Source organism: Dasypus novemcinctus, chromosome 6 (assembly GCF_030445035.2).
Source record: "Dasypus novemcinctus isolate mDasNov1 chromosome 6, mDasNov1.1.hap2, whole genome shotgun sequence".
Classification (NCBI taxonomy): domain Eukaryota; kingdom Metazoa; phylum Chordata; class Mammalia; order Cingulata; family Dasypodidae; genus Dasypus; species Dasypus novemcinctus.
Window position 1 is genome coordinate 42078836 of NC_080678.1, and position 18543 is coordinate 42097378.

Below are 18543 nucleotides of genomic sequence, written 5' to 3' on the forward strand. Positions count from 1 at the left end.
ATAGTGTGGACTTAGTAAGGGGTCTGTGGAACAAAAAAGGTTAAGAATCCCTGGCATAAGGAAATGTAGCTGGTCTGATCTTCTATCCAGACCACTAAAACTTTCTCCATAACAGCAATAAGGTCATTTTACTTGCTTATCGTGTGTTCACTGGAGTAGCACTTTTAAATTCCGGCCTATCTCAGCTTTTCAGCATGCCTTCCTCACTAGGCTTAATCATTCTCTCACTTTTGATTTCAAGTGAGAGACATGTGACTCTTCCTTTCACTTGAACACTTAGAGGCCATTGTATGGTTATTAATTGGTCTAATTTCATTATTGTTATATCTCAGGAAATAGGCCCGAGAAGAGGGATAGCACCAGGGGGAACACCTGGTCAGTGGAGCAGTCAGAACACACATTTTTCCATTATGTTCACCATCTTAAATGGGTATAGTTTGTGGCACCCCAAAACAATTACAATAGTAACATCAAAGATCACTAGTCACAACAGATATAATAATGAAAAAGTTTGAAATATTGCAAGAATTACCAAAATGTGACACAGAGACAAGTGAGCACATGCTTTTAGAAAAATGGGCCAATAGACTTGCTCAACACGAAGTTGCAACAAACCTGAGGTTTGTAAAAAACACATTGGTGAAGCACAGTAAAGCAAAGCACAATAAGATGAGGGATGCCTATACACTGCCTGCCACTGTTCCAGAGGCTAAGGAGTAAAATGGGGAACAACATAATTCTGTCTTCATGGAGCTTACATTCTAGTGGGGGAAGACAGATAATAAGTAAATGCATAAATAGTATCCTCTGGGACAGTAATTTTTAAAAAGTCATAAAGTCTAACCTAGACTATTATCTAATGATTTATTGGAATCAAGATTATCATTTTTGTCTTTTCCCTAATCTAGTCCTAAAGATGACCAAAAATGGAGTGAGGTTTTCACCGTGAATAACTTGTGCCCAACTGGACTTACCATCTTGAGTTTCTACTTATATGCAATTGATTTCATCAGGACATCTGATATTTTCATATCATTTTGGTCAGATGGAAAAATGGAAAGTTGGATGATGCTAAATTACTTTTCATTTGTTTTTGTTTTTTAAATATTTTTTAATTTTTTATTTCTCTCCCTTTCCCTGTCCCCCCCAGTTGTCTGCTCTCTGTGTCCATTCGCTGTGTGTTCTGTGTCCACTTGTATTCTTGTCAGTGGCACCTGGAATCTGTGTCTCGTTTTGTTGCATTGTCTTGCTGCATCAGCTGTCCATGTGTGTGGCGCCATTCCCGGGCAGGCTGCACTTTTTTCGTGCTGGGCAGCTCTCCTTACTGGGTGCACTCCTTGTGCGTGGGGCTCCCCTACGCGCAGGGACACCCGTGTGGCACGGCACTCCTTGTGCACATCAACACTGCGCGTGGGCCAGCTCATCACACGGGTCAGGAGGCCCTGGATTTGAACCTTGGACCTCCCATGTGGTAGGTGGACGCCCTATCCATTGAGCCAAATCCACTTCCCTCATTTGTTTTTGTGTCACCCTGTTTCCAAAGAGCATTTGAGACAACAGATTATAGACTTTCCAATCTGCTGTGGACCAGGTTAGATTTCTTACCTTATCCATTCTAATATTGTATTACATGTTATCTAGTAATGTGCCTGTCTCTGATACTGGCCTGAACTTTTCTAGTAGGATTCTTATTTATCTTTGAATACTCAGTACCTGGTATTGTGACTTGACATAGCAAGTGCTCAATAAAAATTTTCTTGGGTGTACTCATAGTTGGCTGAGCAGCTGTACCCAAATAATGTCAGAGACCATTGAGCCATGCTGACAGTAACTAATCTGAAAGTGGTTCTAGAGAACAAGGAGGCTTTTTTTCCTACCTCTTTCAGTGGTGGTTCTCAGTTTGAGGTAAGTGAACTTCCATAATTGCATCTCTATAAAAACTTTAAAAATTAAAAAAAATTTTAAAAATGCATCTGCCCTAGCCCTGACTTAGTTTCAGTGGGTAAGCCCGTATCAGGTGTTTTTGGTTTTTTTTTTTTAAAGATTTATTTATTTATTTAATTCCTTTCACCCCCCCACCCCCCCACCCCCCGTTTGTCTGTTCTTGGTGTCTGTTTGCTGCGTCTTGTTTCTTTGTCCGCTTCTGTTGTCGTCAGCGGCACGGGAAGTGTGGGCGGCGCCATTCCTGGGCAGGCTGCTCTTTCTTTTCGCGCTGGGCGGCTCTCCTCACGGGCGCACTCCTTCCGCGTGGGGCTCCCCTACGCGGGGGACACCCTTGCGTGGCAAGGCACTCCTTGCGCGCATCAGCACTGCGCATGGCCAGCTCCACACGGGTCAAGGAGGCCGAGGTTTGAACCGCGGACCTCCCATGTGGTAGACGGACGCCCTAACCACTGGGCCAAAGTCCGTTTCCCTGGTGTTTGTGGTTTTTAAGTTCTATGGGGGAATCTAATGTGCCAACCTGGTTAAGAGACACCGTCTTGAAGGTATAGTGGTTCTCTGCCTCCTAGTGGAAAGGGTAGTTGATGCTGACTTTGTGTTATTTTCCTAAACACAGATCTAATCAGGACTCTTAAGTTGAAATGGAGACTGAATATAAGACTGCCTGAAGTGATCTAAGTATGTAGAGTAATATTAATCAAGGATAGAAAACAAATACAGTCTGGCCTCATGAGAACTAGAAAAATGAAGTTTCAGGAACTGAGACGTGCCCTTTCTTGGGCCACAAAGTCTCTGCCTCACTTTGCCTCAGGTTACAAGTAGCATAGGTGTACCTATTTGGCCTTTTCAGTCTGCTCCCACAGCTAAATGACCACAGTCTCATTTTCCCAATTACAAATTCTTGAGAGAGAAGTCCAATCCCAATTCATTTTTTCAGAGCCAGGCCACAAAAAAGAGATCGCCAGTCTTAAGGGGAGGGCGAGATGACACACTAACATGGGTGTCAGAATTTGGCTGTACCTTTCAACAGGTACTCTTCCCAGGGAAAGAGTGCACATTCCCTCACAAGGAGGTAATAGGAGAGCAGATACCCAAAATGTGTTTAGTGACAGAAAGGGTAATGCTGACAGTATCCTTATGAAAAAAGATTATCTCAATAACATCACTTCAGATAGCATAAGCAAGGCTAGAGGAGGAGTAAAAGTTAACAATTTAAGCTACTAAAGTCAACTTGAGTCAAGAAGAAAATCAAGGGAAACGGACTTTGGCCCAGTGGTTAGGGCGTCCGTCTACCACATGGGAGGTCCGCGGTTCAAACCCCGGGCCTCCTTGACCCGTGTGGAGCTGGCCATGCGCAGCGCTGATGCGCGCAAGGAGTGCCGTGCCACGCAAGGGTGTCCCCCACGTGGGGGAGCCCCACGCGCAAGGAGTGCACCCATAAGGAGAGCCGCCCAGCGTGAAGGGAGGGAGCAGCCTGCCCAGGAATGGCGCCGCCCACACTTCCCGTGCCGCTGACGACAACAGAGGCGGACAAAGAAACAAGACGCAGCAAATAGACACCAAGAACAGACAACCGGGGGAGGGGGGGAAATTAAATAAATAAATAAATCTTTAAAAAAAAAAAAAGAAGAAAATCAATTAAAAAGCTCTTAAGGGAAATGGATTTGGCCCAGTGGTTAGGGCGTCTGTCTACCACATGGGAGGTCCGCGGTTCAAACCCCGGGCCTCCTTGACCCGTGTGGAGCTGGCCCATGTGCAGTGCTTAATTGCACGAGGAGTGCTGAGCCACACAGGGGTGTCCCCCGCATGGGGGAGCCCCACGTGTAAGGAGTGCGCCCCGTAAGGAGAGCTGCCCAGCGCGAAAGAGAGTGCAGCCTTCCCAGGAATGGCACCGCCCACACTTCCCATGCGGCTGACAACAGCAGCAGCAGACAAACAAGACGCAGCAAATAGACACAGAGAACAGACGGGGGTGGGGGGGTGGATTATATAAATAAATAAATCTTAAAAAAAAAAACTCTTAAATGCTACAACAGGACAAACACAGGCAGTAATGTCTGGCTCACCTGCTGCCACACAAGACTATAATCATAGACAAATCAACCCAAGAACAGTTAACTGGGTCGGCGGCTGCTGCTGGCTTTAAAGTCTCAGCAGGCCTAGAAATAACCACTGCCAGCTGTTTTAGAAGGTAAAGACATTGGTCTTCTTCTTCTTGCCCTATGGAAATTACTGTTCCATGGATCTTTTCAAGGGTCACAGAGAAATGCAAATGTGATAATGCCCCTCGCCAATTATGAGCATAATGTAGTAATGTCCCTTTTCTTAGTCATTTTATGAGGTTATTTAAAAGCTTTGGAAATGTTAGTTCATTGACCAAGTTAAAACTTTAGGGGCCAAAAAGGGGCAAATGACTTTACAAGAACTTGAAAGAAAAAGTTAAAAACAAAAAACAAAACACTTCAAGAGATCTACACCAACCAACTTAGAAGCCAAAGGGGGCATGAGATGTCAGAATTTGACTCTCAAGTTAACAGTTATTCAGTAACCACAGCCATCACCCAGCAAGCTGCAGAAGGGGCAGCATGAATGAGGAGCTCAGCCAGAACACTGGGCCCCTGCTCAGCTCTACAGCCTGAGGAGTTAAAGCTAGAAAACCGGATTCTTGGGCCAGGCTGTATAAAGCTGTAACCAGGCACATTGTCTTGAAGCTCTTTTTTTTTTTTTTTTTTTAAAGATTTATTTATTTATTCAATTTCCCCCCCTCCCCTGGCTGTCCGCCCCTGGTGTCCACCCGCTGCGTCTTGTTTCTTTGTCTGCTTTTGTTTCTTTGTCCGCCTCTGCCGCCGTCAGCGGCACGGGAAGTGTGGGCGGCGCCACCCCTGGGCAGGCTGCACCCCCTTTTCACGCTGGGCGGCTCTCCTCACGGGCGCACTCCCTGCGCGTGGGGCTCCCCCACGCAGGGGACACCCCTGCGTGGCACGGCACTCCCCGCGCGCATCAGCACCGCGCATGGCCAGCTCCACACGGGTCGAGGAGGCCCGGAGTCCGAACCGCGGACCTCCCACATGGTAGACGGACGCCCTAACCACTGGGCCAAAGTCCGTTTCCCTGTCTTGAAGCTCTTAATCTGTCACGTAAAGGCTTGCGAATTGAAGAGACATTAGAAGTTGAATGCTAAGGTTTCCTCACACAAGAGGTATCATTACACATCACACAGGAAAATATTGCACATCACTCCTTTATTATACTGATCTGGAAAAAAGTACAATTATGCTCAAACTGAGTACTGAGCCCAAGTGCTTGGGCCAAGTAACTGGAACATGATTCAGTAATCAGACACAGTGAATGACACATTTTGACATGATCAAGATGTCACTGTCACAAAACAGTGGAGGGACACTCCACATAACAGTGGAGGGAGGGATTCTAAAATACACAGCAGGATGAACTCCTACTCTTTAAGTCAGAGCTTACCCCACAGTGGTATAAGGAATGGCTTATTTTCTGATGACCACAGGTGGGACTATGATTTCAACTGCCACTAGAAACCCCAGAGAGTTTCTGTATTATTTATATACATTTTTAAAAAGTAAATGCAATACATACACATTCAGGGTTGATCCCAACCTTCTGGAGCCAGCTCCTCTGGGGTTAGGGAGGAAATAAGTCATTGTTTTGTTTTTTACATCACCATGCAGGTTACACTAATCTTCCACTGGAATGACTGAAGCAGAGCCCCCCAGATAGGAAATGACCTGACTAAGGAATAGTATAGGCTCGTGGGAATAGGCTCTTGATTCCTCTCATTGGTCATGCCTTAGCATGGTTCCTCCCCTGTCTCATGCTCAAGCAGGTCCTCAGTAAACAAGGCACTCACAAAAACCCCAGGGTCGCTACCTGGGTCCTGGACTGTGGACTCATGCCCCAGAGGAGCCTTTCTGACGAGACTGTTTGCATGGAGTGGGTGCAGAAGACTAAATGGCTGAAATGAAAATGGGAGCCACTGGTCCCCCATCTGCAGCTACAACTTAAAATGGCTACAGATGTGGTCAGTGTGACAGTGTAGGAGCGAGGTAAAGAGGAAGGGGATGGGCAGGGAGGGCATTCCTGGGGATAGTAGTCTGCTCGCTTTTACTTCTTAGCCTTGCCCTGGGCAGCCACAGCTTCCATGGCCTTCCGTACGGTCTCTTCATCCCCTAGGAATTGCATAGGTTTGATTGGCTTCAAGTTCTTGTCCAACTCATAGACAATGGGAATACCAGTGGGCAGGTTCAGCTCCATGATAGCTTCTTCAGTGAGACCTGAAAACATCCACTATGATCAGTCAACCAAAACTAAGTCCATATCACCCCTCCAGCCGACAAAAGGACTTGGCTAGGAATTAAAATTAACAAGAGCACCTTTCACTCATCTTCTAAACTTTGTAACAGATCTATCACCCAAGGAGTGGCCCCCAATACTTATTTCTCAGCAATGAAACTGAAAAGGAAGAAATAAGTATGAACAGGTATGCAAGATTCTAAGTTAGGCCACCAAGAAACTATAGAAAAGGTGTGTGCTGCACATATCTTAAACCAAGTGGGATCTGGAAGTGAAGCAAAACTATATACATCTCAAATTTAGTCCTCTCCAGCCTGCTAAATATCAGCTCATCTTGGCCTGTAGGCCCTCAAGATGAAATAATTTAAGGTGCCAATTCAGATTCACATGGGAAGTTGTGCCAAGTTGTGACTAAGAAGGATCTTAGTAGTTTCAGTTTGCAATCTTAGTCTGTAGCTGGGAATCTCAAACTTTAATGTGTATCTAAGTCACTGGTCTGGGGTAGAACCTAAATGTACATACCCTCCAGGTGCTTGACAATGCCCCGAAGACTGTTGCCATGTGCTGCAATCAACACCCGTTTCCCCTCCTTGATCTGGGGAACAATTTCTTCATTCCAAAAAGGCAGGGCTCTGGCAATAGTGTCCTTTAGACTCTCACAGGAGGGGAGCTGATCTTCAGTGAGGTCTGCATACCTGCGATCCTAAACAACAAAAATCCAAGCTTACTAATTATTAGCAATGCCATTTATTAAATGGCTTCAGAATATACCACTCTATCAATTCTGACCACTTCTCATCCCTGAAAGGATTAAAGTGATAGAAGAACGTCTCACAACAGGGCCTAAAATGCTGCTGAGGGCTTGGGATAGGGGTTAATTATTATTCTGCTCTACCCTCTCCCATTACCCATCACTAGAAAGAGTATGAGTTCAAAAGAAACAGCTTAGAAAAGCAAAATGATAAATTAAGCAACAAGGCTCTTCCCGATTCCTTTTAACTTGCAGTTGGTTTAGAAAGATCTTAAGGATGTGGAGGGGTTTATATAATACAGAAAAGATAAAAATTCTTCTTAGATCAATAACATAAACTATACATCTTAATAAGTAAAAGTAATTTCCTTGGGGAAAAGAAGGCTACAACTAACTTTTATCATAAATTATAAGCTCATTGGAACTAGGCAAACACTAATAAGAGTTAAAGAGTAAGGCCCAGATTCTTATGCCCTGAACCTGGGTAGAGTGAACCAACCTCAGTTTGTTCATACCTTACTGATGTTGCTGTAGAAGGGATGATCTGGCTCCATCGGTGGTGGTGGGACATCATAGGAGCGCCTCCAGATTTTAACCTGGGCTTCGCCATGCTTGGCAGCAGTTTCTGCTTTATTGAGGCCAGTCAGACCCCCATAGTGCCGTTCATTGAGGCGCCAAGTCCTCACTACTGGCAGCCACATCTGGTCGATGGCTTCTAGCACGGTCCACAGGGTCCTGATTGCTCTCTTCTGCACTGAGGTGAAGCAGATGTCAAACTCATAGCCAGCATCTGGAAATTTAAGTTCATAGTGATAAGCTAACCAGGTATACTCTGAACTGGAATTTCCTTTCACATAAATCTATACTGGTAGTCCAAATGAAAATTATCTGCCCAAACATTTTACTTTGTATACTCTTGCACGAAATACAACATTCTGCCTTCAGGAAGGACAGCATCTGTTGCTTATGTTAGCTGACCCATTTGTTTCCCAATAGGCTTAACTGCACTGTCAATCAGCTACCCTGAGATCTGTGCCACTTACCCTAATCCCTAAAATGCTGTACTTAAGCAAGTCTTAATAATTTATTTCTGCTTCAATTCTTTGGGAAAAGGATACCCAAAACTAATAAATAATAGCTGGCATTTCTAGAGGGCTTACCATTTGTCAGGCCCTGGGCTAATTTCTTTTTATTTTTTATTTAGTCCTATGAGGTTACAATCTTCATAATCCATTCTACAGATGAGGAAAACAAAGACAAAGGAGTCTGTTGTGGGAAACTGGCTTACCCATTTGTTGCCTCCTGTTATTGTAAATTACCTTATTGTAGATGTTGCAAGTTGCTTTCTGTAGCCCACAGCTGATTGTTAGCTTTTTTAAAGATTTATTTCTCGCCCCTTCTCCACCCCTCCCCCACCCGAGTTGTCTGCTCTGTGTCCATTCGCTGTGTGTTCTGTGTCCACTTGTATTCTTGTCCGCGGCACCTGGAATCTGTGTCAGCTCTCCTTGTGTGGGCGCCACTTCTGGGCAGGCTGCACTTTTATGGCACTAGGTGGCTCTCCTTCGGGGGCACACTCCTTGCACGTGGGGTTCCCCTATGCAGGGGACACCCCTGCGTGGCATGCCATTCCTTGCGCATATCAGCACTGTGTGTGGGCCACCTCATCACACGGGTCAGGAGGCCCTGAGTTTGAACCTTGGACCTCCCATGTGGTAGGCAGATGCCGGATCCATTGGGCCAACTCCACTTCCCTCGTTAGCTTTCAAATAAATATGAGGGGGAAACTAGGGTTGAGGCTCTCAATTTCAAAAGCTGTGAAGCCCCCTGGTCCCATCTTTGTTTCCTCTCTCGTGTCCTTCTTTCTCTCCTTTTATTTCTTAAGTTCTGCATTGTGCAGACCTATTGCTGAGCTGGTCTCAGCTGAGTTACATTATCTAAGGATACAAGTATTACCTGAGAGATTAAAAGCCAGGCTGTAATTATTCACAATAGCCACAAGGTGGAAGCAACCCAACTGTCCATCAATGGACAAACAAAATGGATACACAAAATGTGGTATATACAATGGAATATTTTTCAGTCATAAAAAGAAATACGATACATACAACATGGATGAACTATGAAGACATCATGTTGCATGAAATAAGTCAGACAAAAAGATAAATACTGTATGATTTCTCTTAGATGAAATACTCAAAATATGCAAATTCATAGACATAGAAAGAACAGTGGTTATCGGGCTGGGGGCAGCAGGGAATGGGGAGTTATTGCTTAATGGATATGAGTTTCTGTTTGGAATGATGAAACGTTCTGGTAGTGGTGAAGGTTTCACAACACTGTCAATGTACTTAATGTCACAGAAGTGTACACTTAACTTAAAAATGGCTAAAATGATTTTTATGCATGTTTTACCACAACAAAAAATGTAAACAAACCAAAAAATCCAGTCTGTATGACTCCAAAATCCAACTCTTAACCACTATCTCTAACTATCCACCCCCCCCTCTTTTTCCAACTTCTAAGGATCCTGGTGTTTGTATTTCAGTTAGATTATTAATATCTTTCAGTCCTCTCTGCCTCTGGTCGAGGGAAAATGGTATATTCTAAGTTCCCAACAATCAGGACAACGGCAAGAGTTTGGAGTATGCTGATTACCTCCACTTCAGTTTGTTCCATGAAATTACATTTTCACTATGGGGTGTGGAAATCACCATCTCAATCCATGGTTCCTTCTCTGCATAGTCATATAGTATTTCCTAGTACCCTCAGAAGAGCACATCTATCTTAGGTCAACTGTTAAAGCACATTTAGGAGAAGCCACTCACTGGAGAAAGAGCAAATGCTGTGTACTAAGACTGCCAAGTTGATTGATAAAGGAATCTCCCCTCCATACACACAGTTATTTATTAAGGGAGAGAGAGAGTAATCCAGACTCAAGTTCTGTTGCCCCGATTTACATACTTTACATATCAAAGAAAGATTATTCTCCCTCTTACTAAAAACCTTCAATGGGAGAGATGGCCCTTTCCTTATACAGTAGGCCAGTAAAACACTCTTGTTTTCCATAAGGCTTGAAGGCCCTCTTCAAAATTCAGCACAAACTTCCTGAATATTGCCTCACACTGAGGCTGGCAACAGTAACTAAAAAAATGTGAAGTTAATTTTCCTGCCAGTCATTCCATTGGGAATGAGGCCAGTAAGAATTAGACCAATGGAAGAAGGGAAGCTTAATCACCAGGAAAAATCACCACCACCCCATATGGGAAAAGAAGACTGGTCTCAGTCTCCTGACTGAGCCTCAGGACAAGCCCTAATCTGACTCCACTTCACTCTCCTCCCTCATCATTAAGGGGAGGAATGGTTCCCCAAAGAAAGGCTGAGTCACTGGGAAGTGAATGTCCACAGTGCAAGCTTCAGCTCCCATGCTGAAAAGCTACCGGCTGTTCCACTGCAATGATATCCACTTGCAATGAAGTGCCTCACTTTGGATATACAAATAGGTCCCCAAGGAGTAAGGCAGCTCCCTTGGGACTCTTTAACAGAGAACTCTGAAGGATCAACAGCACAAAGCTTAAGCATAAAGCATTTTTTCCATTAATAAGCTTGTTAAACAAAAGTACAGCTTAGAGATCCCCCCAGGGATAGGGCTGGGCATTGTGGTGTGGACTCCATGCTCCCCCAGGAAGTCCCCCCCCTTTCTCATTGGTAAGGTTACAGGGTGGAAACTCAGTTCTTCCTGGTTCCCTCCTAAAATCAGATTCGAGATCTTATAAACCCTACCATTACTTAAGGCACAATGAATTTAATATTTTAAGTCTTTTGTATTAGATTATTCATAGTATCCTTCATCAGGGTTTTTGCTTTTAGTCTTTCATTTTTAATTATCTGAGATGCCCATAGAGATGTTAAAAATGTAAATGAGCTTTTATCTAAATATTGATGCTACCAACATTTACTTAAAAATTTAAATAGGCTAAATAATTTTAGAGAGAGATTACAAGTTTAACCACTTGATCAGTGTTAAATAGAGCACTGCAAATTGCTTTGTCCTGAGCAAATCATCACAGACTAATACAGTTCTTCCTGCCAGACAGCTGAAGAAAATGGCCTCCTTTGCCAGAACTTTCCCCTTTCCCTGCCTCTCCTAAACGGTATGAGGTCACACCAGGATAAGCCAAGGCATTCACACACCCTCAGCGGGATATTTCCCCCACTCGCCAAAGCTTTGCTTCATTTCAATGGGATCTATAATGAAGGCAAAGGGCAAGAGAGAGCAACATGGGAGCAAATACCTGTTCAACATCAGGCATCAACAATACTTTTAAAGGGTCAGAATTAGTAAGACTGGACCTGGCCTAATCATCAGTGGAAGCATGACCTCAGCCCAGACATTCTTTGAAGAGCAAAGCAACAGGAAATGAATGCTTACTAGCATTCCAGAATCAGGGAGATCTGTCGCCAAGAGGAGGCACGTGCCAGCACGTTACACGGCCGCTTCCACTTTTGCCCAGCATTCTTCACACCTACTGGTTACCCACCCCCCACCCCCACACTGAAGCAAGGTCACTTGACTAAGAATAAAAAGATATGACTTTTCTATTTGGGGTATGAAAAAGTTTTGGTATTTAATGGTGGTGATGTAATTAACACCACTGAATTGTACACTTGAAGGTTTTTAACACTAAAAATTTTTTTAAGGTATGACCTTGGACAAGTCATTTTCCAATTCTCACTTTCCCAACCATAAAAGGGGGTCAGGGAGAGACGGGAGGGAGGGGAATAACATCTGCCAACTTGATGGGGTTGTAGAGAGGATCAACTCAAATCATGCATTCACTCATTCACTCAATTACATTTATGGATACATTTTAGACACAATATTTGTGGAATATTGAACAAAAAAAAAAACCCTACACAAGCACGCGGATTTCTCGGTATCTTGGAGCCTGTCAGCCTCCCCCTCCCGACCCCAAAGTAGCATCACCCGCCCCCACCCTTCCTCCCTCTGCCGGGATGAGCGCTGTGGCCTTCCATTTCACTAGCATCCACAGCCGCCCTTTGAGGCTGGATTACAGATGTTTTAAGACACCGGATTTCCTCCTCCAGGAGCCCCAGGCCTCACCAGACTGCCTCTGGCCCAGGGGGGTCCAGGGAGACCTTAAAGACCTGGCCGCCACAGGTGGCTCCTTTCCGGGGCTGCCGGCCCCCAAGTTACGAAATGCTCAGACAAGAAAGAGGAAGGATTTCGCTGAGTGGCGTGAGGTGGCGAGAGCAGTGGGCTGCGGGCGAACATTCTAGGTCGTCTTCCTTGTGCGGCCCGCACACTCCACTAGGTGACCTTGAACAAGTCGGTTCCCAGCCGAGGTCCTATTTTCTCAATTGCAAAGTGAACTCCCTGCTGGAGAGATGATGCCCAAGGTCTCAGCGCCCTCTAGGAGGGACGCGGATGCTGGCAGGGCAACCCCGACCAAGCGATGGACGCCAGGCCCTCCGAGGTCGGAGGCCAGGGCCTTTCGGACCCCCACAGCCCGTCTCGCTGCTCACCTCGCAGCGCCTGCCCGCCGCGCTTCGCCTCCTCATGCCCCGCTGGGCTCAGGTCGGCGTCGTACCAACCGCTGAAGCGGTTCTCCAGGTTCCAGGCGCTCTCGCCGTGCCGGATCAGCACCAACTTGTAGGCAGCCATGGCGACGGCTTCGAGATGCGGCGCACACTGGGGCTTGCTGAGATTCTGGAGTCGCGGCCCGCCTCCCGGCCGCGCCTGCGCGCTCGCGCCCCACCGCCCGGCTTCCGCGCACTTTTTTGTCCAAATCTTTCCTCTCGCTCGGGACCGCCTGCCGTCCCCCTGGTGTGCGCATGCGTCACATCACCTTACTGCGGCCGCAGAGGGGAGGGGGCGCGCGGGAGGACGTCAGGGCGCATGCGGCCTCCGCCGCCGGCACCCACATCCGCACGGCGGTCACGGAGCGCACGTAACCGCGTGTGGAGCGGCTGGACCTTTGGGCCGCCCGGCACGTGTCTCGGCTGGATTGTTGTAGAGCTACCCTGCTTTCCTGTTATTAGTAGCATTCATAAGCCATTCTTTAATAATATGCACAGTGTCGTTTGAGCTGCCCTTTGCTCTGTCAGGCCACTTTGCCATCGATAGGTGCAGAGAGTTTGAGTAATACGCCTATGATTCATAACGCTTCCATGTTGTCAGCTGTGTTACTTTGGGCAGGTCGCATAACCGCTCTCAAATTCATTTGTAAAATGGGCATAATACTCCTGACCTGGTATTATTGGGCACTTTCCACCCGGGAGGTGCACAGTAAATAGTAGTTGTTGCTATTGCTACGTCTTTTGAGTAGGACTCTGGTGTTTTTATTCCTATTTTACAGATAAGAAATCTGGCAGACTCAGCTGATTCCCAGACTCTGCCCAGCACGGGCTTGCTTGTACCATCTGTCTACAGCCTCTCATAAGCCTCAAGGAAATGCCTCCAAGAGTCAAGCAAACTCTAAGCCCCTTAAAACATTTCAAAAATAAAGACAAAAAAAAAACAAAACCATTTCAGAAAAGAGTGAATTCTAATCACTGCCTCCCCTATAACCTGTCAGCAATTTAAATATCTGCTTATCTGGACATCTTTGTCCTGCCCATGCCACCATCTCTTGGTTTATTTCAGTTTAATCACTTCATTGAGCACCAAACATGAGCCAAGCAATGGGCTAGAGTTCAAGATAGATTAGATGTGGCTCCTGCCCTACAAGGCAGCAGAGTATTAGAACCACATGTAAACAGTTAATAAAACTGTGCTGTGCGCTGTATTTTAAAAGATTATAGAAAAGTTTCTAACATACCCTCTGTTGGAGAAAAACAGCGCTTACGGGGACACGGAGACTGACTATAGACAAAGAATGATTTATTGAGAAGCTCTGTCAATGGAGGGGGTCTGAAGAATAGACTTCAGCACCCCCCTTGGAAGGGGGGAACTTGAATTTATGCAGAACTTTCCTAGGCAGGGAATGATAGTTGGTGGGAGGGGGTTGAGGGTCCGAGTGAAGTGCAGGGGCCAATGGGAAGCCCTTAGAGGTGGAGCTTTTCCTGATAGTGACTAGAAGACGGTGGGTTAGGGAGTTATGGTTTCTTAGAATGCCGCAGGAGCAGATGTTTCTTTGTTTTGTAAGAATTTTATCTCCCTCTGATATGGTAGGGAAGGTTTCCATTTCCCCTTACTCTTGTCTCGCTGTGGTTTCTTTATTTAACCGGTGAGGAAGCTCCATGCCCTTGGACTTGTAGGCTTATGGGGGATGGGGTTGGCCTTTTCCCAGGGCATGTCAGGGGAAACTGAGCTACAGCTTGTTAATTATTGCAAACCTCTAACCCCTTCATAAAGCACTACTATGTTCCAAACAGTGTTAAAGTGCTTTATAATTAACTCATTTACTATTCATATCCTCATAATTACTTGAGACAGGTACTATGGTCATCTGTGTTTATAGATGAGGAAACTAAGGCATAAAGCAATTTGCTTAAAGCTATAGAAATCAGGATGCAAGCCTAGGCTACTCCGTGCTCTCACCTCCTATGCTCTATGCCTCCACATTTCTGTTGCATTCTGTTGCATTTTGACTATCCAGAATGGGGAGAATTTGAGAGGCAGAGAAAAGACACTGTGGGGACAACATGAATTAAAATGCACAGGGAAGAGAAGTAGATTTGGCCCAACGGATAGGGCATCCGCCTACCACATGGGAGGTCCAAGGTTCAAACCCAGGGCCTCTGACCCATGTGATGAGCTGGCTCATGTGCAGTGCTGATGCACACAAAGAGTGCCGTGCCACACAGGGGTGTCCCCCATGTAGGGGGTCCCCACGCGCAAGGAGTGCGCCCCTTAAGGAGAGCCACCAAGCGCGAAAAAAGCACAGCCTGCCCAGGAATGGTGCCACACACACAGAATGATGATGCAGCAATATGACTCAAGAAAAAGAGACAGATTCTGGATGCTGCTGACAAGAATACAAGTGGACTCAGAACACACAGTGAATGGACACAGAGAACAGACAACTCAGGGGGTGGGGAAGGGGAGAGAAAAAATAAATCTTAAAAAAAAAAATGCACAGGGAAGCGGATGTGGCTCAAGCAATAGGGCTTCCCCCTACCATATGGGGGGAACCGGCTTCAATGCCTGGGGCCTCCTGGTAAAAAAGAAGAGAGCGCGTGCCCTCATGGTGAGCCACTACCCATGGGGTGAGCTGAGTGCCTTTGTGGTGCGCCAGTGCCCACACAATTGCGTCATGCATCAAGATGATGCAATAAAAGAGAGAAGAAGGGGAGAGTCAAGGTGAAGCACAGCAGAGAGCAGGAACTGAGGTGGCGCAATTGACAGGGAACCTCTCTCCACATCAGAGGTTCCAGTCCTGGTGAATCCTGGAGGAGAAAAAAATGAAGAGAAGACCAAAAGAGAGATACAGAAGATCACACACACACAAAAGAAGATCACACAGTGAATGGATACAGACAGCAAAGACAGCGGGGGCGGGGGGCGGGGGAGGAGGAGGGGAGGGCAAGGGGGAAATAAACAAATAAATAAATCTTTAAAAATGCACTAGTTTGAAGAGAAATAATCCTAATAGGTACTGTTAGAGTTTAGTGTGTTAAGTGTTCTGCATGTATTATCTCACCTTTCCAGCATTTGTATACTGTTTTTTTTTAAAGATTTATTTATTTATTTCTCTCCCCTTCCCCCCTCCACCCCCTGGTTGTCTGTTCTCTGTGTCTATTTGCTGCATCTTCTTTGTCCACTTCTGTTGTTGTCAGCGGCACGGAAATCTGTGTTTCTTTTTGTTGCGTCATCTTGCTGTGTCAGCTCTCCATGTGTGTGGCGCCATTCCTGGGCAGGCTGCACTTTCTTTCGCTCTGGGCGGCTCTCCTTACAGGGCGCACTCCTTGTGCATGGGGCCCCCTTATGTGGGGGACACCCCTGCATGACAGGGCACTCCTTGCGCACATCAGCACTACGCATGGGCCAGCTCCACACGGGTCAAGGAGGCCTGGGGTTTGAACCGCAGACCTCCCATGTGGTAGACGGACACCCTAACCACTGGGCCAAGTCTGCCGCCTGTCGGTACTATTATAGTCCATTTCACAGATGAGGAAACTTAGGCCCAGATAAATAATTTGTTCAAAGCCACAGCTAGGAAGTGGGAAAAAATCCCTGACTCAAACCCAGCCGGTCAAGCCTGCACTGTAACCACGTCACTCCACTGCCTTCCTCTTCAGCAGCTATGAGGAGATGGAATTCAGTGACTGGAGAGGCGAATGAGAGGCAGGCAAGCCGGGCTGCAAAGCTGCAGTTCCCCAGGCAAAGCTGCAGTTCCCCAGGCGTGGTCCCCATAGGAACCTTCAGAGAAGACTTCCTCTTAGGTCATTCTTGATGCTTGGTCATCCTTATCCTTGATGCCCAAGCCCTCCAAGGGTGACCTTTTCCATCCTTAACCTTGACTTTTTTTTAAAAAAAAGATTTTATTTATTTTTTATTTCCCCCCCCCCCCCCCCCGCCAGCAGTTGTCTGCTCTCTGTGTATTCTTCTGTGACCACTTCTGTCCTTATCAGTGGCACCGGGAATCTGTGTTTCTTTTTGTTGTGACATCTTGTTGTGTCAGCTCTCCGTGTGTGCGGCGCCATTCTTGGGCAGGCTGCACTTTCTTTTGCGCTGGGCGGCTCTCCTTACTGGGCTCACTCCTTGCACGTGGGGCTGTCCTACATGGGGGACACCCCTGCGTGGCAGGGCACTCCTTGCGCACATCAGCACTGCGCATGGGCCAGCTCCACACTGGTCAAGGAGGCCTGGGGTTTGAACCGTGGACCTCCCATGCAGTAGGCGGACGCCCTATCCATTGGGCCACATCCGCTTCCCCTTAACCTTGACTTTTTAGCCTGAACTTTCTGTACCTCTACCTTGGCCCCAATCCATGTTCCCAGCCCAACTCCTACCTCCATGTCCCTTTCCCTCCTTTCCCTTCCAGCTCGCTTCTATTCAAGATTTCCATGCCACTCTCTAGTCGCTGTCGCACATTTCTGCAAGTGAGAGTGGGAAGAAGATGTCATTGGAAGCCAGAGTTCAAATATGTCTCTGCTTCTGATTTGCCAAAGGACCTAAAGCATGTTACTCAACCTCTCATCCTTAGTTTCCCCATCTGTAAACTGGAACAGTGATCAGTGGGGAGCATTTAGCGCTGGTCCTGGCACTAGTCAGTGCCCAATCAAGATAAAAAAAAAATTACTGAAGGACACCATAACAGAGGGTGTGAGACTGGGAGGACATGGACAGAATTCCCTGTGGCATGGTACCTGGTAGGTTTGACTTGCCTGATGGAATCAGAACAAGGCAGATATCTAGGATACTCGCCAGGATGCCTTGGGCATCTTTGCTACCAGCCATGGGAAAGAGCTAGAAAATCCTACTTCATTCCTTTCACCACCCTCCTCTGCCTCCACAAGAAATCTCTCCCCTTCTAGGAGCTCACTGAACTCTGGGAACTTTGTGCATCTCACTTGCAGGATATCTACCTTGGATCATCAGAGTTTTCTATGTATGCATCAGATCTTCAACTCAGCTACAAACTCCTTGAAGCTGGACACCACAAGGTAGTTATTTGATAAACACACACACACTTGCATTTAGCATGATGCCTTTGCCCTGGTAGACTCCTCCCCACAGTTCCCTACCTCCTCACATTTTACAGGTGAGGAAATTGAGGTGAACCTTTCAAAAGAGTAGAAGACGAGCGGGGGACCAGATATAACAGTGAGAAGTCAGAGATGATGCCCAGGAACCTTGCTGTGCCAGAAACACAGAGGCAGGTGCCAGAGAGATCAGGAGAGGAAGTGGGATGGAAGGAGGAGTGGAATGGAAGGCTCTGCCCACACGCATGGTGAGGACCATGTAGAAGAGTTCATAGCAAGAACCAGAAATTCTGGCAGAGATGGGAATCCAGTTAGCATCTTTCACAGCATCAGGAATCTGGGAGCAAGCTTAGAGCCTATCAAACCAAACAGGTTTCTTAAAGGTCAGGATGAACAGATGTGTTTTGCCCTTTACTAATTTTTTAAAATTAATTTATTGAAATATATCACCCACACACAAACATACATAAATAATAAGTGTATAGTAATAGTTGTGAACTTACAAAACAAACATATATAACGTCATACAGGACTCTCATACCTCACCCTACCACCAACACCGTATACCGTTGTTAAACCTTTTAAACTAAGGGTTAAAGAGCATTGTCAAAATATTGCTACTAACGAAAGTATTTTCCCCAATCCTCCCTATTATTATTATCTTTATATCATTTATATATGAACATACATAAACAATTAACTGTGTAATAAAAGTTGTGAACTTACAAAGCAAACATGCATATCATCATATAGGGGTCCCTTACATCAACCCTCCACCAACACCTTGTGTTGCCGTGAGACGTTTGTTACAAATTATGACAGAATATTGTCAAAATCTTACTAGTAATTATAGTCCTTAT

At 46.1% G+C, this 18543-nt stretch overlaps 1 protein-coding gene across 1 annotated transcript; it reads right to left on the minus strand.

The window, feature by feature from the left end:
• Positions 1 to 5166: 5166 nt before the first annotated feature.
• PGAM1 (phosphoglycerate mutase 1) lies at positions 5167 to 12871 on the minus strand. The gene is made up of 4 exons (XM_004456986.5): positions 12560 to 12871; positions 7531 to 7805; positions 6787 to 6967; positions 5167 to 6245 (listed from the first exon to the last, which is right to left on the minus strand). Exons 1-4 carry the CDS (start codon positions 12696 to 12698, stop codon positions 6076 to 6078), a joined length of 765 nt encoding a protein of 254 aa, XP_004457043.1. The 5' UTR covers positions 12699 to 12871; the 3' UTR covers positions 5167 to 6075.
• Positions 12872 to 18543: the final 5672 nt, after the last annotated feature.